General features: G+C 35.0%; 1 protein-coding gene across 4 annotated transcripts in view; it reads right to left on the reverse strand.

The window, feature by feature from the left end:
• Positions 1 to 4,425: 4,425 nt before the first annotated feature.
• LRRC2 (leucine rich repeat containing 2) overlaps positions 4,426 to 24,702 on the reverse strand; it is a 76,961-nt gene continuing 56,684 nt past the window's right edge. For all 4 annotated transcript variants that reach the window (XM_002193777.5, XM_072922231.1, XM_072922229.1 and 1 more), the window contains exons 6-9: positions 11,538 to 11,683; positions 9,298 to 9,453; positions 7,346 to 7,482; positions 4,426 to 6,036 (exon numbers count right to left, since the gene is read on the reverse strand). In XM_002193777.5, coding sequence (XP_002193813.3) covers positions 5,987 to 6,036; positions 7,346 to 7,482; positions 9,298 to 9,453; positions 11,538 to 11,683 — 489 coding nt within the window. In that variant the 3' untranslated portion in view covers positions 4,426 to 5,986. The remainder of the gene's footprint in view (positions 6,037 to 7,345; positions 7,483 to 9,297; positions 9,454 to 11,537; positions 11,684 to 24,702) is intronic.

Consider the following 24,702-nt stretch of genomic DNA (forward strand, 5'->3'; position numbering starts at 1 on the left):
TCAGCAAGAAATTAGGGAAGGATTCTCCCAAAAGGTGAAGAGATCTCCAGCACAGAAGAGATTTTACGTATGCAGGTCAGAAAATAAATTCCAAGGAGAGTGTACTCCCATCTCTGGTAGATGAGAAGGGAAATCTGGTATCAACAGACATGGAGAAGGATGTAATACTCAAAAAGCTCTTTGCTTCAGTCTTCTCCCACCACCAGGCTTCCCATGTCTCTTAAGTCCCCGAACATCTAGGTGGGATGGGGGGGAGAGTTCTCTCCCACTGTCAATGAAAAGCAGGCTTGAGACCACCTGACGAAGCTGAATAATCACAAGTTTACAGGACATGTTGACATGCATCCGAGGTTCGGAGTGGTGATGTTGTTGCCCAGCACTTCTCCATCCTATTTGAAGAGTCATAGTGATCAGGTGAAATCTCCAATGATTGGAAAAAAGGAAACATCACTGCTATTTTTAAAAAGGGGAGTCAAGAAGACACAGAGAACTGCAGACTGGGGAATCTCACTTCTGTACCTGGGAAGAAGATCCTCCTAGAAAATGTTTTACGGCAAATAAAAGACAAGGAAGTGATCTGAGGCAGTCAGTACAGGGATTGCCAGTAGCAGAGAAGGGTTGGATGAGTTGGGCTGACCCTGCAAACTCAACACCCCCTCCCTCAAGCGCAGCTAAAGATGATAACCCTTCTGCTTCTGGCCCCAGCTCAATTGAGACCCCACAATAATGTGGGTGGTATGGAATTAAACAGTCCCAGAAACTACAACCCTTTTTTTACTATAAACACAACACTAAGGAAAAATTTTACCTGACCAAACAGGTTGGCCTTTTATGATGAAGTGACTGCAATGGTTGACAAGCAAAGACTGACCATTGTCATCTATCTAGGCTTCTGTAAGGCCTCTGACACTATTCCACACAATGTCCATATCTCCAAAATGAAGACCAATTGTCTTGAAATTGAACATAGATTTGAAGGGTGGACTGCTTGGTAGGTAAGGATTTGCTGGACAGACCCATCGAGGGAATTGAAGTCAAATCTGGGTGGAGCTGATGACTAATGATGCTCCTCAGTGCTCTGTGCTGGGACCAGTGCTCTTCAATATCTGTCTCAATTACACAGACAGTGAGATCAAGTTCTCCCTCAGCAGATTTGCAGATTAAACAAAACTGAATATAATTATTGATACACCTGAAGAATGAGATACCATCCAGGAGGACCTGGACAATCTTGAGAAGTGTGCCCATGAGAACCTCATGAGATTCAAGAGGGCTAAGTGCAAGGTGATAAACCTGGGTAAGGACAATCCCAGATGTGAACACAGATGGAGAAGCACAAATGGGTTGCTCTCTCACAGATGGATTGTTGAGACCAATCCTGATGAGGACTTGGGAATCGTTGTGAATTAAATCCTGGACATGACTAAATAGTGCGAACTCACACCCCAGAAAAAATAGCTGTGTCCTGAGCTGCATCACAAGCAGCATGTCCAACAGGAGGTGATTTTCTCCCTCTGCCCTGTCCTTGTGAGACCCCACAGAGTGCTGCATCCAGCTCTGGGATCTTCAGCACAACAAAGATGTAGACCTGTTGGGAGGGCCATAAACACAAGCAGAAGGTTGTCTTCTATGGAGACAGGCTGAGACAGCTGGGCTTGTGCAGCCTGGAGAACAAAAGACTTTAGTGAGATCTTATGGTGGACTTGCACTATCTTAAAAGGACTTTAAAAAAAAGAGAGAAAACTATTTTTATGCAACCTGATAGTTTTAGGTTAAATGGGGAGCCATTTTAAAATTTATATTATAATTAAATTAAACATTAGAAGAAATTCTTTATTCAGAGTGTGATGAGTCACTGGAACAGAGAAATTGGGGATGCCCAGCCCCAAAATTGTTTGCTGCCAGGTTGGATAGAGCTTTAAGCAACCAGGCCAAGTGGAAGTTACCCCTACCCATGGCAGGGAGGTGTGAAACTAATCAAGGTGAAACTAGGTGAAACTAGACTACAAGGTCTTTTCCAACCCAAGCCATTCTATGATTCTATGAAATCTTCCACAAACCAGGACCTAGAGAGCCTACCCCATCAAGAAAAAGCCATTCCATTTTTCATTTTGCTTGGTGCTTCCTTTGCAGAAAATAAACACAGTAAATCAGTTCTGATGTTTCATAAATGCTCAGGAGGGGAAAAAAGGGAATATGTTGTACAGTGTTAACTGTAAACTAAGCCAGTATCTGATGCAAAACTATGTAATTCCTAGACATTCATTAACTAAATATGAGGTTATTTGCTATCATTGTAAGTTTGTCTTCCTGGCTATCCTTAGAAACAAGGCCACAATACAGAATAAGGAAAAGGAGCGAAATTAAATATGATTTTCTGATTTACTTTTGTACATTGAGCCCATGAGTATTCTAGAAGACAAATTTCAATTCCTCCCAGTCTTGCTGCTTTGAAATAGCAACTACCCTTAAAGCAGAACAAAGTGTTGAGTTTTAGGAGGTGTTTGGCAGCTGTGTAAAAAAAGCAGTATGGAAAAAAAGCACATTATTTTCCTTAAGGTATCCCAATACCTGACATCAGAAGCTTGTAAATAACATAAATTTTCATGGTACACAAAATTACTGTCATTCATAAAATTATTCATTTTCAAAAATTGAAAAAGTATTAAACATGCCAATAACAGAATTCTCTTTGGTAGTGTTGTTTCCTAATGAAAGATAATAGTTTATATTGTAATTGCTAGTAAAACAGGTAAAAAAGCAATACAATTTGATCTAATTCAAAATTAAGTATATTTTGATACGCATATTTATTTACTACAGTGGAGGACTCTAATAAACGTATATTTAAAACCATACGATAAATATGTAAAGGACATAGAAGTATGATTCAAATGGAATTAAGCTGAAATTAGGTATTTCAGTAACAGCTGGCAGCTGGCATTCACACTGCATGTCTTAGGTGTAATGGAGACTGTCGTACACCATCTTCCCCTTAAAACAAAGCTATTTTAAAAATTCTGTTAAAAACAATGACAAAAAAAAATCCTATCTGTAGATAGCATTTGAGGAAGTGATGCTCTACAAGAGCTAGGAATAAAAGCTCACAGCCCTGTGGAGGTCTTGGGGATACTGATGAATGTGGAATAGACCATGAGCTTGTTTTGTGTTCTTGCAGCCCAGAAAACCAGCCCTATCCTGCAACAAAAGGAGCAAGGCCAGCAGGTCAATGGAGGTGAGTCTCTACTCTGCTTTCCTGTGACTCCACCTGAAGTACTGCATCATTTTCAGCACAAGATATAGCCCTGTTAGAGTAGATCTAGAGGCGGGCTACAAAAATCATTGAAACACCTCTTCTTTAAGGAAAGAGCTGGAATACCTCTCCTTTGAGGAAAGACTGAGGGAGTTGAGGTTGTTTAGCCTGGAGAAAAGAAGTCTTATTGCAGCTATTCAATATGAATTGGCTTATGAGAACATGGGAGAAAGACATTTTTAACAGGATTTTAATTGACAGGACAAAGGATAAGTTTCAGTAAGAAACTGAAATAGGGTAGATTTAGTTTCAGATTGGATTTAAGGAAGAAATTCTGACCAGATTGGTGACTCACTGGGTGTTGTGGGTGCCCCATCAGGGGAAATATTCACAGTCAGCTTGGATGGGGCTTTGAAAAAGCTGATGTAATGAAAGATGTCCCTGTCTATGAGAGAGTGATTGGGATAGATGATCTTTGAATGTCCCTTCCAATTGAAATCAATCTGTGCTTCCATGAAAATTGGATTGAAGCTCAAGGTGGAGAACACTATTTAAACTCATGACTTCATAGTTACAGATTTTTTTTAGGAATGCGTTAACCTGAAATTAAAGATTGCTGGTGATTGAGAATTCATGTTTTATAAGTAATCCCATGGTTACTTTTAAGGAAAAACAGACCTTTTGTTTCTAATTCAGATATGTGAATTCAAGTTTTAGTCTTCTGCCTTATGTTTGCCTGCTGCATTAAAAAATCCTGCTTCTAGACAGGAATGATCTTGCATTTATATAAATATTGACAAGCAAATGGACTTACGAACAATGCTGTTCAATGACCTCAAAAATGCATGGATTTTGTTTGTGTTAATTTTTTTCTTTCTGTCTCCAAATTATTTGTAGCACTTTTATCTGTGAACATGGAAATTTTTTGAGTCAGATTAGCAGCAATGCTAAGGACTAATACAACTTCTGTATTCATGTACTTTCTGTTCATGTATCCAATACTGCTAATAGTAGAATTTCCACTGGGACTTTTGCTAACTGTGTTTGCATCCCTAGTTTTTTTATTTGCAACTCCATTCTATGATCACAGCCTTCATTATTTCCTTTCCTATAATTTTCAGTGGATCATATTAGACTATGACAGAATTCTAGAAATAGAATTTCAACCAATATCAGAACAGATGTCTCTCAGAAGTTTATTACATCAATATCAATACTTAATCAAATAAATTTATCATTTTAATAAAAGAAAGGCTGGTAGGATAGCTTCACATAGCCTAATTTCTCTAAGTCCACTTTGACACTATTTTATCCTATTTCAATTTCTTCATAATAATAGAAAAAAAATTCTTCTATTATTCTGCTTCAGATCAATGTCAATTTTTTGTATTTTTTTAAACCTCCCCCTGGATCAGAACTTGCTTAAAATCAGCATTAACACCTAGAAACCAGTTTGAGTGAGTTTCATTTTGATAGAAATATAACTCCAGTAAACTGTAAGGGGAATAAATAACACATCTACTATTTGAAATGTTTTTTTCTTTTAAAAGAGTGAATGCTAGAATGTTGAAAAGTACTTTTTCTATACAGAAGCCTGAGGAGCTTAATCCTTCATTGCTTTGTGTTTTAAATGTGGCTACTTAAGTGACAAAACTGAAATAGCTCATCCATAACAAAAAACAAAGATGTAAATTTTATCACACCTAACTGCACTCATAAGTTTAGGACCATTTAAATTCCATCATTTGAGTCTAATTTGAGTCTCAATTCTCAAAGCTTCAAGTTTTTTAGATTAAAAAGATTGCTTTATTAAACAAAAAGTACATGAAAATCTAGGTTTCTGAAATTCTACTCTATATATACTTACACAATTGTATAGAAACATGTTAATAAATAGCAAGCAAAATGTTTTACTAGCAAACTCATTCTTACACTACTTAGAAAATTCCAACAAATGTCCACAAAATCCTGTGATCTGAAACCATTAATATAAGACCTGTATCATAATTTTGCTGGTAGTATTAGCTGACACAGCTTAGTGCCTTAAAACCTTACTTAGTATACTGCTATACTATAAGACTGCTTAGCACAGAAATTTCAGTCACATTGGTACGTGAATTTGCAAACAGGTTAGAGCTTAAAATATGCTTGAATAAAATAAGTGCTACAGTTTCTATATGTAAATTTGTTGAAACTTATCTAAACTGAAAATTTCAAGAACAATTTTCTCACAGAACAGAATGTAAATACAAACTATGGGTGTGTTCTCACTTGGATATTGTAAATACCTAAATGTGTGTTTGGTCTTAAGAAAACAACAGATCACATTCAGTTTCTAAATCAGTTTATCCCCTTTTATAAAATCAGATCTCTTCCTAAGATCACATTTTGTGTTTTACTGTTTCAGCTACAACAAACAATGTCTTCATTCTTCAGCTATGCCTGTGTATACTTAATTACAGTGGATGTTTACTTTCAGCAGGTCTACATGCAAAGTGGCTGTTTCTGTGAACTTGAAAATAAACACATTGATTTAAAATGTGAAACAGCATCTTATGAAAGTTCTACCGCTTCTTGTTTTTCTGTAGTCATTTGAAAAGACTACAAAAACAAATAAATAATTCAATATGATTTTGGTGTCATCCTGGCCATCAATATTTTTATGTGTTTACTATCCAGGTGGATTAAAAGAGTTATTCAGATATTCAGTAGAGATCCAGAGATTTTTAATCTTCAGAGCTGGAGACTGAGCATTACTTTTGTAGTGTAGGAAGGAGTAGACTCTGCAAAAAGAGAAAAAAGAAATAAATCTCAGACTTTAGCTATGTAATCCAGCACAAATAAATGAAGCCCTTAGCTAGAAACACCTGGGTTTGGTCTTGTTTCAAAGGTACTCTACAAATTATCTCTGTCTTTCAGATCTTCTGCCAGTTCATATTTTATTGAAGATATTCCTTCTACAGTGTGTTTTTCAAAGGTAGGTATTGGCATTATCTATAGCACAAATTTCAGAAGCAGAAAATACAAAAGTGATTCATGATCCAACTCTTCATAAAAAGCAGGGAAGTAAGTCCTGTCTAGGAAAGAAGAAAACTGTATCCCTGAGCTGCTTTGCCCCAGAAGAGCGTAAACTTGACCTATTCTCAGTAGGGTCAATTGCAGGTTTCAGGCAGCCTGTCAGATCTCCACGTTTCCGAAGACTGTAGAGACAAATCCATCACTACATATTTTATGTTTATCTCTGAAGACAAATTATGACCTTAGTTTTTTCCTTCATTGCCTCCTTCTCTCAATTTTAACCACTGTTGTTACCATTATCTAACTTATAGATGCTAAGGAACAGAATTCCAGTATGAGAATATGAAAGTATTATGAAGTTACACCCTTTCTTTATATTTCTCTTTTAACAGGATTTGTAAGACCACTATATAGACCACTTAAATTAAATGCAAGGAATGAAAATCTACTGTAAGATTCATTCCCCAAAAAGTCCTTTCTACACACAAATTATTAAAGGAATTAATATGAGCCTATGGGATATTCTGTCTCACATGAAACTTTCCCCTTTTTTCCTAACAAATCTTATTAAAGAGCACTCAAGAAAGTGAGCATTTCTCAATGATGGTGAATATAAAACAGAATACCAGCATGAAGAAATATGTAAAGTTTCAGATGCTATATAATAAAGATAAAAGAAGGTATTTTACTATATTGTATAGTGGTTAAATAGTACCTTGAAGCAGATAATATTGTCAAAGAATATTCTACCAATACAATGAGGCTTTCTTATATATACTGTCCTTTTTGAGGAGGAGAAGAGACTATTCTTTGTGTACACCATCAGTCAATTGAGGTTAAGGATATAACAACACAATTAATTTTGTATACATTTGTTCAATATCAAGGGTATTAATTCAGGTCCAAACTTTTAACAAAGCAGATTTGGCATTTCACTATTAGGCTTATTTAATACCATAAAAGACAACTAGATTTGAAGGGTCTATTGCTTGTCTTCTTCAAAATGAATGGTTGCAATATATGTCTGCATTTATGTTCAAGATAGCAGAAAGCTTACTGCAAATTTACACATACCCCTTTCCCTTAGATCTTCAATGTATGCTTTCATAAACTCTTTCTCGACTTGCTCACGTTCACGTTCATTCTCTCTAATTTCTTCAGTGTCTTCACATACAATTGTTTCAACCGGACTGTCCTTGAGACTTACAAATCTAAACAGAGATTAACACAAAAATGTATGTTCAGGCAGCTGAACATCACTGGCCATCATGAATGACAGTTTAGAAATTACTACCAGAGACAGAAGCAGAAATATAAAGAATATTAGATTAATTTTGCACTATGACATAATTAGGATACACCTATTATAGAAATACAGATTTCAAAAGGAACTTTCTCTATAATCCACCTTCCATATAAAAATGATCAGGTTTATCTTCTTTCCATCTATATACATAAATCATTTTTTGTAATAACAGCAGGTATTGCTGACTGCACTGTATTTTCCCCATCTGTTAATGAGCAACATGAACTTCATCCTAACAATATTGTCTAGAAATCTGGAATTTTGCCAGATCCATTTAGCTGCAATATGTGCCTCCATTTTTTGGTTATTGCATTACTTGTCTTTTACAATACATGAGAGGACATACATTACTTTGTAATTGAAAATACTGTAAAGGTACATTTTGCAGGTGAAAAACTAAGTGGTTACATAAACAACTTATATAATATGCAAATTAGCACATAGCACTCTGAAAATCTCCGATTTTAGCTCCAAGAAGGAAAAAAAATTAAATGTTGTTACTTTCAAAAGAACAAATGTTCCAAGAAATCATATGGATTTGTAAAATTCTAATAAATTGCTGTAAGTTTGTGATCAGCTGACTTGTTGGCCCAGGTACCCACCAAACACCTCTCTCTGCCCCTCTCTTCAACTAAGCAGGGGAGAATAGCAAATGAAAAAATTGTAGACAAGCTTAATGAGAAAAGTAAAATATATGCATGGAAGAAAAGAAAAGCAAAGCAAAGCAAAAAAATTTCTCTCTAAATCACTCTCTCTTTTCAACAGGTAATGTCTAGCCACTTCCTGGGAAGCAGAAACTCAATATACATAGCTGCTTTCTTTGGAAGATAAAAACTTCAATGACACATGATCCACCACCCCTCTCCTTTATTTTAGCTTTATATGCTGAGCATGACACCATATGGTATGAAACATCCCTTTGGCCAATTGGAGTCAGCTGGTCTGGCTGGTGTCCCCAACTGTCCGGGCTGTTTCCCCTCCCAGCCTCCAGCTCACCCTCCGCCTACGATGCTTTCTTAGGGAACATTTGGAGGGACAGTCTTTGTGCTATGCCACCACTGTTCAGCAACTGCTAAAAGCACTGATGTGTTATTAACATCTTTCTAGCTACCAGTGCAAGGAATGGTTCTAAGAGAAGAAAGGTAATTACATCCACAGCTAGCTCCACTCTGAACCAGACCCAGTATAGAGTCTGAAATGTTTCCATAATCAAAAACATGAACACTGCCTGCAGAAATGCAATATCTCTGTAACTGCAGATGACAGTTTAGGTCTATTAGTCTTATCCTGCATGCAGCAGTAAGGTGGTATTTTATAGCAAACTACTAAACCCATGTGACCTTACATAATGTTTTCCTAGCCATGCCTCCTTTTCCTAGCAAGATGTTTTTGTCATCATGGAGATTATCAGCAGCTAGATTCCAGGCTCCTGGTCCCACTCTGAAGTATGGTTTTGCAACTCCAGAGTTAGAGCTGCTATGTCTCAGTCTACCCAGGAATAGCAGTTTATACATAGAGATGCACAATGTGGGTAACTGGTAGATGAAAATCATGAAACTGCAGATCCTCTGTAATTTCCAATCTTTTGAATGCCTCCTTTACCACTCTGATATAAATTGGGTCAGAATTTGTAGAAACATGTTGGTGAAAGTATTTCTTCCGGGTGTATCTTACCTTATCTTCTTAAGAATATTTCCCTTTCTCTCTTGCTTTTACTTACTTTAAACCTGTGGTTGACTCACAGATGGCTGTGGGTATCTCAACCAGGTCATCACCACTGACAACTAGCAAACTGAGTTTTGGCATATTGACAAGAGCTCGTGGAAGATAAGTCAACTTGTTTTTCTGTAGAAGAAGTGTCTGCAATTCATCTAACCTGTAAAGATGTCAAAGATAGAGATGACATAAACTATTTATTTCAAATAGGAACATGTAGCCAAGATAGTAATACTGACTTGATCTTGTATATAATAGGAGCAATTGCATGCAAAAACTTTGTCCTAAAAAGTCATTTAAACACTACTTTCACAAAATTTCATCAACTTTAATGGAAATCTCCAGTACTGGGTCAACATTATAGTATTAATAGCATACCTCTGACAAGTAATCAGAAGCATGCTCAGGATAAAAGGTTACAAAATTTACTGTGTTTTCATGCAGAAAATGTGGACAGAACATGATATAAAGCCTCACCATGTGCATCCTGCAACTAATGAAAGATACAGGCCGCCAGGTCACACTTTTACCCATATGATGGTTTCTATGAATTAAGTATGTCTGTGGTAGGCAGTACATCTCCATCTATTGTTTTTCACTAGTAATTAATACTGTGGGGAGCAAGAGAAAGACCAGCTCCTCGTCAAAAGGTTCTTGCAAGTTGTCCCAATGAAATCAATTTAATGACACTGTTTGGTGGAGGAACTTTTGCTTTATTTCCCCTGGTTTTTCCTAATGCAATAGAAATTTGTGTCTCTGCCTTTATTCCTTGTATTAGGTAGAAAACAAAGAGCATAGCAAATTGATGAAACAAATTTGTCTTATTTGACTGGAAGGGTCCATTCCTGAAGCACTGTTGGCAGGCTATGCTTATAAGGCCCATGAGGTTTATTTGAATTCAGGTAAAAATATTGTGAGGCTTCAGTTTACTGTCAACTCATCTTTATTAATCACAGACTATTGTAATGGTATTACAGACAATGATAATTCACAGAGGTTCTTTGACACCACAGGCATTGAAATAATGAGTCTGAATGAGAGTATTAGTTTACTGATGTGGCATTTTTTAGTCTTCTGAATGCACATGAGGCCAAAGTCAAACAAAGAATACCTTATTTTTTGTTGTCTGATTATGGTATTCTAGCATCAAATCTGGCAACTCAGTACAAAATGGAGAAGATAAAATGTAGAAAGGGAATAATTTGAAGCTAAGGGAATATAGGTTAGAGGGGGAAAAACTTCTATAAGTTGAGAGGGTATCCTTCCCTAAAAGAAAAACATCCTCTTAGGAACTCTTTGAACTTAGTTAAATCTCTGGTCAGATCCCCTGGGGAAAAATGACAAGCTTATGTTGTTTGTTGTGAATTACTAACACAAGTTAAGACCAGTGCTGCTGTCAGAGCAATCTGTGATTACACCATGTCCAAGAAAAATATTTTTGCCCAGCAAAAAAAAGGCCTTGCAAAAGTTAGGAGTAAATGAGTTTTCTGTGAAGTTTATTCTGCCTCAGGGATTTCTATTCCCAGATAAATAAATAATCTTGAATATTTTTTAATGAACTTTAGGTAATATGTTTGGTTTTTTTCACTTAAGGCCAAGTAAAGTTTCATAAGCCAAGTTGCCACAGCACTCTAGAGTGAAGTTAAGCTCAGGAATAAGAAAAGTGCGCTCTCTAGCAATAATGGGCTAGCAAGTCCCATTAAAGGGATCAGAATTATTTTTAAAAAAATTAGTTCAAAGTTGTTATCTAAACTGAGAGAATGAGTATGTGTGCACACATTCATATTTACTTCAGAGTAGAAGGGGGGGATTGTCAATGGGGTTTTTGAATTTTACCAATATTTTTCTTCTTTACTAATAAAGTTTATCAGACTCTGAGGAACTTAAATATGCTTTAGTTCACCTTCTCCTCCCTATCTACCCTCCAGAGAGTAACTGCTGCCAATTCTATATGGTGAGTTCTCTGTGCTAGAACTGGAGCAGAGTATATCTAGTAAGGTCGAGATAAAATTACAAATTATGAAAGCAGCAAAAAATGTTTTGTTAACTGACCACCATCAACGATCTAGTAAAATTAACTTTTGTTCTCAGACCCAGTCCATCAATAATAGAAATATTTACATACAAAAATACCTGATACATTTCCAAATGTGACTTCCATCAACTGTGTCCCTTGGAAACTTTTTACTTTCTAAATTCACTTAAGAGTTCCTATATCTGTCATTGAATTAAAACATAAACTACCTGTCTATGTCTTCTGGGAGATCTTTCAGGCTGTTGCTGCTAATATCCAACCACTGCAAATTAGACATCCGGAGTACACAAATTGGAATAGAATGGAACTTGTTTGCTGACACATCCACAAATGTGAGTTGTTTCAGGTTACTTAGCTAGAAAGAAATGGTGCTTTATTTTAGTTACTTTTTGGAATTACAAGAAGACATTTCATTCATCAACAATTTTTATTCCTCTTAAAGCACTTAGAGAGATAAGAATTCTTTTTTATTTTACTCAACCATTTTCCAGCCTTGTCTCTTAGTCATCATTTTATAAAAAAAGTAATTCAGAAATCCCTACCCCCCAAATTGTTCATCACCTTTCTAACAGCATCAGGGGATTAGATGAAATTTTTATTCTTTAAAACCCTACAGGTTTAGATGACAAGTCTGAACCAGAAAATAAGATGGTTCTGAGGTAACAAAAGACAATTTTTATAACTAATAAGTTACCATTCTCAAAATCAGAGATTTGATAACCCTTATCAAAATTACAAAGATTCCCTTCACTGCTACTCTGTTGTGCAGTGAGAGTGTATTACTAGCACATGATTAGAAAATTAAACTATCCATTTAAGCCAATAGATAATTAGGTCAAATATTTTTCAAAGATCTTTAAAAGCACATCTTCCATACTATAAACTAAATATATAATAAAGTACAATATATTTTTTTATTAAAATAATTTTCAAAGGAGTTCTATTTTTATGTCATAAATACTGAATGCAATGAAGATTAAGTACAAATGTAAAATATACCTGTTAAAGAAATTAATATGTTGAATAGAGTTCTCTGTGTAGTGAATCAATTATGCACTCTAGCAGTGTTCATAAAACCATGCAGCTAGCTAAAGTGAATGTCAAAGGAGTATAAATCTTAGCAAAAAAAGTATTATAGAATAGAAATTGTATTTCTGAGGTTCTAATCATCAGTCACCATCACAATCCAACTCTACAGATCAGAATACAGAAAAAAAGTAGGAAAAAAATTTCCTTGGCCTTTACCTGAATGTACCTTAGAATATAGGAACAAAAACCTCAAATCAAACACATTTACCACTTTCAAGTTGAGCAGAACATAAAAATATAAAATACAAAAAATAAAATATGAAAAAATTATAAACTAGTAAAATACATTATGAATACTTGACAATTATCTTTTCATTATTAATAATTAAGACCTAGAGGGTTTTTTACATTATCTAGCCAACTCATTTTAATTGCAATACTGCCAGACCTTCATCTTAATATGACCCTTGCTATTTAAAGTCCTCATATTCACAGCATGGTGCCGTGACAGAGCTAGTTTCTTTAGGGACATTTTGATGGTGGTTTATAGTTGGATTTTTTTTTTTTTTGGTCCTGCTTTTTGAATTTGGGTTTGTTTTTTGGGGTGTTTTTGTTTTTGTTTTTTTGGGGTTTTGGGGTTTGGTTTTTTGTTTTTTTTTTTTTGTGGTGTTGGGTGTTTTGTTGTTGTTGGGGTTTTTTTTGAGGGATGTAGGTTTCTTGTTTGGTTTGGGATTTGTTGGTTTTATTTGCTTACTGTTTCTTTTTTTCTAGTTATAACCTCATAAGTTGCAGAATCTCATAATCTTGAGAAATATTTTCTGAGAGGTTTACTGAAGATATCCTGTTGCAAATTACTACACAATGAAGTTTATCTTTGAAAAACATGATAGAGGTTCAGAGTTCCTGTAGCCAAAGGTAAAATTTCAAAATCTCCCCGCCACTGTCTTAAAACAGTCCTGGTAAATCATCAACATGGATATGTTCTCACCACAAATTCAAAGTAGGCAAACATATTTTGTTGTGACACTTTTTACTTTCCAACCATTTTGTTATTCTGGAGACTGACTAAAAGCAATGAACACTCCATCATATTCTGTAAATTTTCCAGATACTGAATCTATTTTCCAGAAAAACAAAAAGCACATCAACTCTAGAATGTAGCGACAGGACAGTATGGAAAATAGCTGGCACTATCTTTATACTGCAATAACTTTGTGGTTTCAAATTGTTATCACAATTTCAAATCCCAAGCAAATATTTAAAGTTTCTCTAAACTCAGAATAACTTACTAAAATTGCTGATACACGTATTTCAACAAACTCCCCTCCCAAAAATTTTGCAAGTACAGAATTTAAATAATATTCCACAAGCTTAAATGCCACCCAAAATATACTCAAACCATCCCCAAAGAAGAAAAGCCACAACCTCTAAATACATAGTAGCAGATACATGTTAAAATATACTTTCTTTACTGTTCACTCAAGTTCCTAAACACTTTACTTTTACATGCAGTCACCTGTCACACTGAAACAACTTGGTAACATTAAGATTAGATCGTAAATTCATATTTCTTCAACTAGTTTTCCTGAAAGTGCTCTATTGAATTAAATATTACAAGCTATGTTTATATAGCAGTATTACTTTTTTTAAGAAATATAGCTGTTTCTTCCATTTTTCAAATAGTATGGTATATAGATTCGTTTAATACTTTAATACTCGGTTAGATTAAAATATACATTTTCAGGAGTTTGTATTCCCATAAAAATGTACAAACAAAATATAAGGGCATCTACTCTACCAATACAAATTTTGGTTCAGCATGTCACAGAACATTTCGAGCCAGGTTATATCCTGTAAGCTGCAAGCCCTCAGTATTATCCTTACTTCTAGGGTAATATTTAAAAAAGCTGTCCATTTTCTAGGAAATGTTGAAACCTAATGGAGTTTTTAATTTAATATCTTCATGATATGTTACCAACAAATGTCTTTGATAGATGATGCATTGGAAATTATGGTAGCTGTGTATTATATTTTCTGAAGAAAACACTCTGTATTTTATTTCTGCTTAAAGGACTGATGGATTTTTGCACCTTTTGCAACATTTCATTTTCAAACAAGCATGGCTCCCATATAATTTTTAAGTTATCATTCATTTTTGCATGACATTGTTTTTTACTTTTTTCCTTTATGATGCAACTTTGAATCAATCACTATATAGGTTTTATGCAAGTTCTATTTTTAAAATAGAACTTGCATATTTAATAGTCTAGATACCTGGACAGGTTTATTGTGTTACTTATGTTTAATCATTCTTGTCACTTTTCTTTGATAAACTGCACCATTTATCTTCATAATTTTGTTCACATAATTATTCCAGATAACATTGTAAAGGTTCACTGCTTCTTTTTCTTTCTGGCAGTTAAACCTCCAGTTGAAAGAAGAGGACAACATGTCCCAGAGTGAACTATTATTTGATTAATGGGTGTGGTTTTATTTTTCTTCTGCTTTTTTGCTGTGAAAGGGATTTGCACATAGAGGCTGCTTATTTACCATTAAATGCTTACTACTTAGCGTCAACACATTAAAAGATGCAACGTTGTGTTAAAATACCATATTTTTCATTGACATGTAAATACCAGAAACTGCAAACCCATCAAAGTCAATACATGATAAGACATAAAAAATGAAATGTCTACCCATGCATTACAGATGCACTTTTGCATAGAAATTTCAGAAGTGACATCTGAGAAAATTTGTACCACTTCAGTAGTATAGGCTATCACATATATTATTTCCCATAGATTGACACTCATTATTAACCTGCTGAACACAGTAGGATATATATAAAAAAGAAACACCCTGAGAGAAGACTGCATCGTTGTCCACTTAGATATTGTGACTTCAAACCAAGTGCCTATCTTTTCTTTCATTGAGCTGTCAGTGTAACCTTTTCTATAATCTCACTGACATTCATGGATAAAAGCAACAATTACAGAAACCTGGTACAAGAATCTTTAGAGGCAGAAAATACCTTTCATGAAGATATAGTTGTATATTTATAGCCCAGTTCACCATAAGACTGCTAAACTGGACTCTTAAACTTGATAAGGCAAAGGCGTTCAACAGTCCCCTTTCTAATCCAATGTCTTAGAGTACTAATTTCACGTGTTTTGTGACAAAACCCTCTGAAGCCCAAAAATGCATGAAATCAAACATTTCATTTGGTTGGATCTTGTGCAATGCCTTAAAGAGCACAGTTGTCTGTCTCAAACACAGTTAAGGCCACTCTTAAGGAGAAGGACTTTGCCATGAGATGAGATAAGCACAGAACAGAGTGACAGGATGACACTAACTCCAGGCCTGGTGGAGCCGAGATTGGAGTAGTACATCCTGGACAATGCAGCCAGAAAAAAATTCACACAGTGATAAACTCTGCAAAGAAGCAAGTGCTCATATGTTTATCACCAGTCAAACAAAGCTCACTCCAGGCTATGGCATGGATAGCATCCATAATCACTGAATCTCCTCTGAAAAGACCTCTATGGATACCTGGAATTTTGACAGTAAATTAAGCCACCACATCAGGAGCTTGAGAAAAGATAAAGGTGGTGCTATTTCCTGAGTGTTATCTCATGGGGGAGGTTAATAGAACTTGGGGAGAAGAATCTATCACTGATACTGACCACAAAGAATGCAGAATTTATGGACCTCAAGGAAAGCCAACTCAGTAACTGTTCTGAAATCATCTCCATCTGGATAAAAAGTAATTCCTGAGGGGAAGATCATGAGCACCAACTCACAACCCACCAACCCAAGAAACCCACCAACTCAAAAGAAGATAAAAACTAAGGACATGGTCTTACTATCCTTGAAAGTGAGGTTATCACATGACCAATAGAATAAGAGAACAGTGTAGCCAATAAGCATTAATTCTTTTGTTTTCTAAAACATATAAACAGTGAAGAGTTTTGAAAGACATCAACAACCCCGCCACCAAGTAGCCCAGGGTGATTAAGGGCCAGCAGGACACTGCTGGATTCAAGTGGCAAATATCTTCTTTATATCTCTCTTTTCCCTCTGCCTTTTCTACTTCTTTCTTTCTACCTCACACTAATAGTTAAATAAAAACTGCACTGTTGACTTCAGCATATGATGTTGTTTGCACCTTAATTAGGACAGAGGCATTTCTCATTGGATCGTGATATCTTGGTAAGCTGTACCAAAGAAATATAAGTGAAAGACAGCCTTCACTGTGATGGCATGATTCTGATTTTGCAGTGCTAAAATCCTAAACCTTTTGTAGAGTTAATCCACCAACAGACACTGTTATCCTTATGCCAAACCATTTACTTGGAAGCTTAACATTGTCCCCTTTCACTGCTCATAATTTCATCATCCAAACAGCTAAAGTTTAGTGTTTAATAGGGTAAATATAGCTATGATAATCTTAGTATTAGACATTCATAGAAAGAGACTTCACTTGTTATTAAAGTAGGTTTTTTGTATGTACAAATCTTTCATTAGATCTACAAAAAATGAGAAAATTTGTTTTATTCAATATTCACAAAATACATGCAATACATGCAGCACATAAAATGTTCACAAAAGTATCAGGTATTGATCATTCACAGGTGAATGAAGAATCACATAGTAATAAAGGCAGGATTATCATCATACAGTTAAAATCCCTATGATTGTGAAATATGTTTTTAAGTATAGGAGCTGTTCCAAGCCAACGTAAGAGTCACATGTATGAAATTAAGTTCACAAATAAGGATTTCCTGGGTTAAAGCCAAAATAAATCTTCTGTCTCAAAAAATAAAATTATGTCGATTATTTTTGTTAAATTTTCATAGCTTTGATGCTGCAGCTATACAGTCTGCATATTTGCCATCATAAGCTTTGCCATCATAAAGTTATCTCATATTCAAAACTTGTAAATTAAGGATACATTTTAGAAGGGAAAACTAGGCTCTACTAAAGGTCAATTAAAGATTTTTCATCAATTTCAATGGCTCTAGTAGCTCACTTTGGGAGTGTACTCTTCATATGTTTCAATTAAAATCATTAGAGGAGAAAGAACAGTAACGTCAGGAGCATATGGACATCAACTGACCTATCCAGCATGTTTGGATAATACACAGGAGACAAAGTGTCTTTGGACCTGTCAAATCTCTTTAAAGATATATGCTGTCCCTTCACCAAGAGATTATCAATATTGCTTACTCTTACAACAGAATAGAGACAAAGCCAAAACCACTTTTTCATTTCAGATTCGAGGTGCATAGCAATTGAAGAAATACTATTCAGATGTTGCCATCTTAATTATGATTCAAGCTTGTACAATGATTCTGGTTTGCCATGACAACACAACGCACCTTGGGAAGTTACCCTTCTGGTTCAAAAAATTGAGTATGCTCATTTGAGCTTATTCTGAAACCCAGAATAAATCACTGTTTTCCAAAATGAGATATGGGAAAATAATCTAAAAGATATGGAAATTTTACTCAGAAACAAATTTAAAAATATAACATAAACAAAGTTGACAGTTCAAATAAAGAATTATAATATATTGGCTATCAATAATTATATCAATAAATAATATAAATATATAAATTTAAATATATATATATTATTACATAAAAAATTATAATACATTTTGTTTTACATTGATAAAATAGAAAACATTTACTTCAAAATAAAAGATTCTTGAGGATGTTTGAAGAGGTAATATCAGCGCAAGAGAACCGAGTAATGATGCAATATTGACAGATGCAAAATAAATAATTAGGAAAATTGTGGGAGAAAATCATAGAATAAAACTAATGATATGGTTCTGTAGTTCTAATTTTTTACAATCACCCCATTTTGATGATTGATGATGAAATTATTTCACCTTATATATACTGGGGCTGAGCCACTACAACAATCTGTCTTCTACGCCAGATTGAGCAGAGATAGCCTGACTAGCTTGGAAAAAAGACTTTTACAAAATGTCAGCCAGAAATCAGCTTACTAATAAATTAAGTGGAAGACATAATGTTATGGCAAAAAGGATACTTCTACCTCAGCAGCAGAGATTTGCAATTTGTGAGCCACCTTTATGACACCAACAATAAGCATCTTGCGTTTTTTTTTGCTTTTCAAACAGAAATCGTGGGAATTCTTTTTTGTGATGGCACAGAGTAACTTCACCAAAATCACAATATTCCTGTAATTCAGAAGTGCTGAGAACTACAGCAGCTATGAACAACTGTCTACTAGCAGAACCCTGCAACTTGGATCTGGATTTGTCTTGAAGTGAGAGTTTCATAAAGAATATCTCCAGAATTCACAAGGAAGATAAGACTCCTTTGCAAGCTATGACATACGTCATCTGGAATTAGACCATGTGTAGTACAGCATATTGTTGTAAAATATCCATTATAAAAATTATTTTTCTTTTAACTCCACAGATTACACATATAAGACACTTACATTTACTATACAAAGTAATACAAAATGTGTCTTATACAAACTATACAAACCTACAACTGAGGACACTGTCAACAATCCAACACAAATTTGCTGTAATCCTGCCGAGCTTTGTAGCTCGGCAGGATTACAGCAAATTTTCTCTTCCTACTCTTCCTTTCTTATAGTGCTGCTAGACACACAAAGGTTTTTTATTTACTTTCCTTCAGGTACTGACAAATCTAACAGGAAATATTTCTCAAGAAATATCTCTTCCCAAAGTATTCAGTTCTCCCTATTTTATAACAGCATTCCAAGGAAGTTGTTTGTTGTACTTTGATATAAACATGCAAAAACAATTTGAAAATAAAGCTAATATTTTAAAATAATCAGATATGCAAGAGGTCTTTTCCTGACTTGGACAAGAAAGCTAAGGAATGGCACATATGTTGTGTGTACAGTGAGCAGGTTTTTGTACAAATAGATATCTGACTACTTTCTAAGAACTTGTTGGTGCAATGAAGAGTATGAGGCTGTGAATTCTTACAGTTCTTAGGGTTGCACTGCTATTTTGCACTACTCCATCCAGTCTGTGACCAAGTAACCTTAGGGCATCCATTGATTTATGTTCTTCTTATTAGGTGTCTGACAAATATAAAAATTAATACTTATTCATATGCATGCTTTAGAAAGCTTGCAATGAAGCTGGACTTTCATGATGCAATTTAGAGGTAGAATTCTTCTAATGTGAATTTTACAGAGATGTGACACAGGTTCTGGAGAGCAGTCCTTAGTAATACTACTCAGTGTGTAATCTTTGGTAGGGATGATAACATAGCAAGCCTACAAACATCATCTGCTTTTTACTGAAAAGTCTGGAAATTATCTTTTTCTTGGGTTTTTTCATTGGCTGTTTGATTGGTTGATTGGTTTTTTGTCTATAAAAAAAAAAGCTAGCTGCCTGCATAGAATATATCTGGCCCAGTCTTCAGTGTAGCCAAGAGGCTCTTTGTATTTCTGGGAAGCTGCTAAGTCTAAATTATATCAAGACCTCTTCTATTAGCTCAAAGTACCTCAGGAAGATATAGGCATGAATGCAGCTGAAGGCTTGTTCCATAAGCCCCTTGGATTGCTAAATATTGTCCTGTGTCTCTTAAACAAGAAAAAAATGGTGAACAAAATCAGTCATCTGGCCTGTCCCAGCATAGCTGTTCAGAAGATGAATTGTGTAGAATCAGGTTTCATGGTACTGAAACAGTATAAGCTCAGATACATTTTACGCTTTTATTTCTATGCCCTATATCAATATAAGTAGCTTATACACAGATGTTTTACTACTCAATTCCCTCTAGATTGCATCCAAGCTACTTATCTTTGTTTAGCTACGTATTGCTGCTAGAGGCACATACACCCCCAGTAATTTTTTAATAATGAAACAAAAATCTTTGACGTATTTGTGTATATCATGTGCAATATCAGATAATATTTTCTATGACCATGACATTTTACAAATACCTATATAATGCTTTGAGCATATAAAAACATGAATATAACAAAAGAAAGTATGACTGCTGAGCAAACATATAGGAGTAACATTTATTATTAACAGCATGCATCTGAAGCTGTCAAGATTTTCACAACTGCAAATAAAATCTAATTCCAAGAAGCACAAGCTAATACAAGAACATTTATTAAACTGACTGAAACCTGGGAAAAGATGGAAAAATGAAAAAAGTAACTTCATTAAAGTCTTGCACTCACAGTGCATTAGTGATCAAAACAGCAAATAAATTGTTGGATATACATGTAATGTGATATACAATAATTAATCCCAAATTACTTCCCACAAGTAAAACAACACTACACACAAAACACCATAATTCCCAATTTTTCTCTAGGCAAATTATAGTAATATATGGGAGTTGGAGATGAACAATAAATAATAACAGAATGAAAATACTTTGTTATTTTCTTTAAATCTTTGGTTTGCAGTGGTTCTGAAAGACCTAAATCAAGATTAGGAAAAACTGTAAAGGTTAGAACAACTGAGTGAGAAATTGATAATTCATGATGTACTTTTCCTTGACAATGTTCCTCACAAGAGCAACATAACCAAAAAGCATTGCACCTCTCAATAAAATGAAAACTCTACACAATTAGATTCTAGAATTTGCAACAACATGTTTTGAAATTACTTTGAAGAATTCTGAGGAAACTGACATTTACACAAATAATGAAAACCTCTATTTATATGTCACAGTCCAAAGAAGCACAGTTCAAATTGTTTCAACCTCAGAATATGGCAGTTCTTGTAAAATAATATTGCTTATTGAGATTTAGAATGTCATAACATCTAAAAGTTTAATTTTTAGTAATGCAGATCTGCAATTTAAGGTTTATTACTCTATTCATATCATTAACAGAGCACAAAAACCTGGAAATAAATCTCTGTGATGCAAAGCTCTAAAAAACACACAGAAGAGTTCTCTATTGTGCTATTTCAATATCATTAATAGCAACTACAAACAAATAAAAAAAAAGTGAAAATAAACACAGTGGCAGTAAGTCATTTACCAAGGTGAAAAAATACATCACAGAATGTATAACACAGATTTCCTGATTTCTAGTCTTCACATGCTGAGGACCACTCCAAGTATGTAATATAACAAGTACATCAAGACCTTAATTATGGCAATGGAATTGATTGAGATTTAAGATGACCTATATTTTTAGAACCTTCTTATTTCTTCCCTTTTTTTTGAAAAATGTAGTTCAACATTCTTCGGTTCTGAAGCATCAGATTAGGTCCTCTAATCTCAATAACTTTTTTGTTATTTAAACCGCTATTAAACCATTCTAACTATTGTTTAAAAGAGCATTTTATAACTGAGAATGAAAAATATTTCAGCTATATTAAAGATAGTTTGAAGTAGCCTGGCCTCTCATTAAACCAACTCTCTTCACTGGAAGGAGTGTATTCAAAGACAAACCGTAAGAGCAGAAAAGAAAAGAAAGTCATGAAATAGTGATGTCCACATGTAATCCAGAGGCTTGCAGCCCCTCTGCTACCACTGTCACACCCTTCAGACATAACTTTCAACTGACCACGTCTGTATTGCAAGATGAAATGAAATAAAAGCCTCAAGACTACATGGCAGCTAGCTGAGGTTTAGAGTTGACCTTATTGCTCTCTACAACTTCCTGAAGGGTGGCTGTAGACAGGTGGGGTCGATCTCTTCCACTGGGCAGCAACTGACAGAACAAGAGGACACAGTCTCAAGCTATGTCAGGGAAGGTTTAGGTTGTATATTAGGAAAAAAAATTCACAAAAAGAATAATAAAGTACTGGAATTGTCTTCCCATAGAGGTGGTAGAATCACCATCTCCAGATGTGTTTAACAAAAGACTGGACATGGTGGTATAGTCTAGTTGAGGTGTTAGGGCATAGGTTGGTCTTGATGATCTTAGAGGTCTCTTCCAACCTCATTATTCTGTGATTCTGTGATATGACATGACTGAAACTAGGAGTCAGCAACAGCCAGCCCTCAGCAGCCATCTGTGGTGCATGCACTCCCCAGTCATATAGCCATATAATTGTGTATCATGTAACCAGACACAGTCTGGGGAAGTTCTGTCACATTTTCATACACATTCTTCACACAAACACTACACACAGGCAAGCACTGGCCACATATACCCAATGTCCTCGCTGCACGTGTAAACTGGCATGTAGAATATCAAATTTTGAGTCACAGAATTTGGCAAACCAAAGCTATCAGTACCACTTTGGATTAGTCCAGAAAGAAACAATTTGATGTGGCTACCGTAATGCGGGTGATGGGGAATCCAATAGAGCACAAGTCAATTAAAATTAGATAGGGGGAAGAAAAAGGTTGATTTTGCAAAGTAAAGGATAAGGGAATTCTGGAAATCTTGTTCTTACAGCGCTGTGTTTTAATCTTTCCATGACCTCTATAACATTTGCTTTTATTATTCATAAAATTGCATATCTCCTTCTAAACTCCACCAGTAGTAAACAACTATATGACAAGTCAAAATAGTGAATTAGACTGATAGTCTAAACAGCAAGTGAAGAAATGTCTTCATTTTTTGTATTTGTTTAGAGCTTTCTAGTCATTCATTTCTTAACTGGAATTCATCCTGCTTTGTACTACAGTTTAGAATGTCAGAACTCCAGGCTTGTGAGTTGGCATGTCTTCAATAAGTAAAGCAGGAACCACTGGGACATATCCTTCTTTGAATTCCCTCACAAATTCAACATCTCCTCCACTTCATATTGGGTATAATTCTACGCTCTTTTGTCCAGGACTAGTAAGGCAGAGGTGTTACCTGAGCTCTATATGAGATAAAAAAATCCTGGCATGATGTCTGCTTTCAACTTATCAGGCTATCTCTGTCTTCATATCCTTCACATTGATCAATGATGACTAAAAATGACAACCTTACCAGGTGTTTTTTACAGCTGTGAAGAATTGATCAATCATGTAACTACCTGTAATTAGTTAACAACTGATATATACTCAGTAATAAATTAAACACATTATTTTCAATTATACTCTCAAACTTTATTCCTCTTATGGAATAAAAAATACCTCTCATTACCTGCACTTTATGGAAAAATAAATAGCATGCTTTTCTCTCCCTTCAGCTATAACTCTGTTTTGATTCTTATCAATCCATGTATGTTGGCACCAGAAACATTTTACTGCAAGACAAAACATGCAAGTCTGGTAGTACTATGTATTTGTTCTGCTCTCTGCTTCTATTCAGTAGCTATATAAAACCTGCCTCAGATTATCTCACAGATGAATGAAGGATATATTATTAGAATTTTGAAAACCTATTTTGCTTTTAAAGAGATTTGGAACTGTTTTGAGAGAAAGCAAAGCTGGAACAATACCAAATACTCTTTCCTACCACTGAATTCTTTTACAGTTATATTCATGCTTTATGTAATAATTTTAATGCTCACATTATGCCCCTTTGGTCATTGTTAAGTCTTCCCTTATGCTGTAAAACTACTTGTCTGTCATTCCCTATTACAAAAGCATTTTAGACTGTGAAAGGTGATATTTCTTTTACTGAACTAATGTGAAAGGTAAAGGAAAGGTCACTGGCACCACAGCATGGAGGTAAGCATGGGTCAGCTCTCCAGTGAAGTGGACTGTTATTATTAGCTGCTGACTTATTCTGATAGTGAAGTGGTTTTAAAATGATGCTATATAAATTATAAGGTTTTGGAAGCACAGTGTCAAGAGGATCAACTGACACATTTTCCCGTGCTTAACTTCATAATCCTATTTCCTAACATAGATCCATGTCCTTCTTTAGCCCCTCAACTATTAAAATATTTATGAGCACTCCTTGCAGCAGTAAGGCCTCTGAGAATCTCTCCTGACACCTAACACCTTTGCACCTGCTTTTTTGGGTTTCACACCCTCCTGTTAATGTTTGATATTGCATCTTATACCAGTTCCATAACACAGCTGTTGTTTTGCATGGATTGACACTTTGACCGACTGCATTGGAAAATAACTCATCACAAGCTTTAAGCAAATTCAAAGAGAATAAGCCCTGAGCAAAGAGAAACAAGATAAAATTCTGTCTAATGGAGATGCAACAAGCCAAGCAATTGGAAAATCCCTTCTGATACTGAAAAATGTGTGTGCGGAAATGATGGCCCAATTACAGTCAACTGGACTATTCCTAGCGATTTGAAATGAAAAATTTACCAGATTTTGGCTTCCCAGTACCAAGTTAATCCCTTTATTACAGCACTCCTCTCTGTTTTGTGGTCCTGAAAACCCTCATAAATAAAATTTCATTTTTAGCAAATCTTTTATATGACTCTTTTGCAGCTTACAACCATTT

The sequence above is a fragment of the Taeniopygia guttata genome, chromosome Z, assembly GCF_048771995.1.
Source record: "Taeniopygia guttata chromosome Z, bTaeGut7.mat, whole genome shotgun sequence".
Classification (NCBI taxonomy): Eukaryota; Metazoa; Chordata; class Aves; order Passeriformes; family Estrildidae; genus Taeniopygia; species Taeniopygia guttata.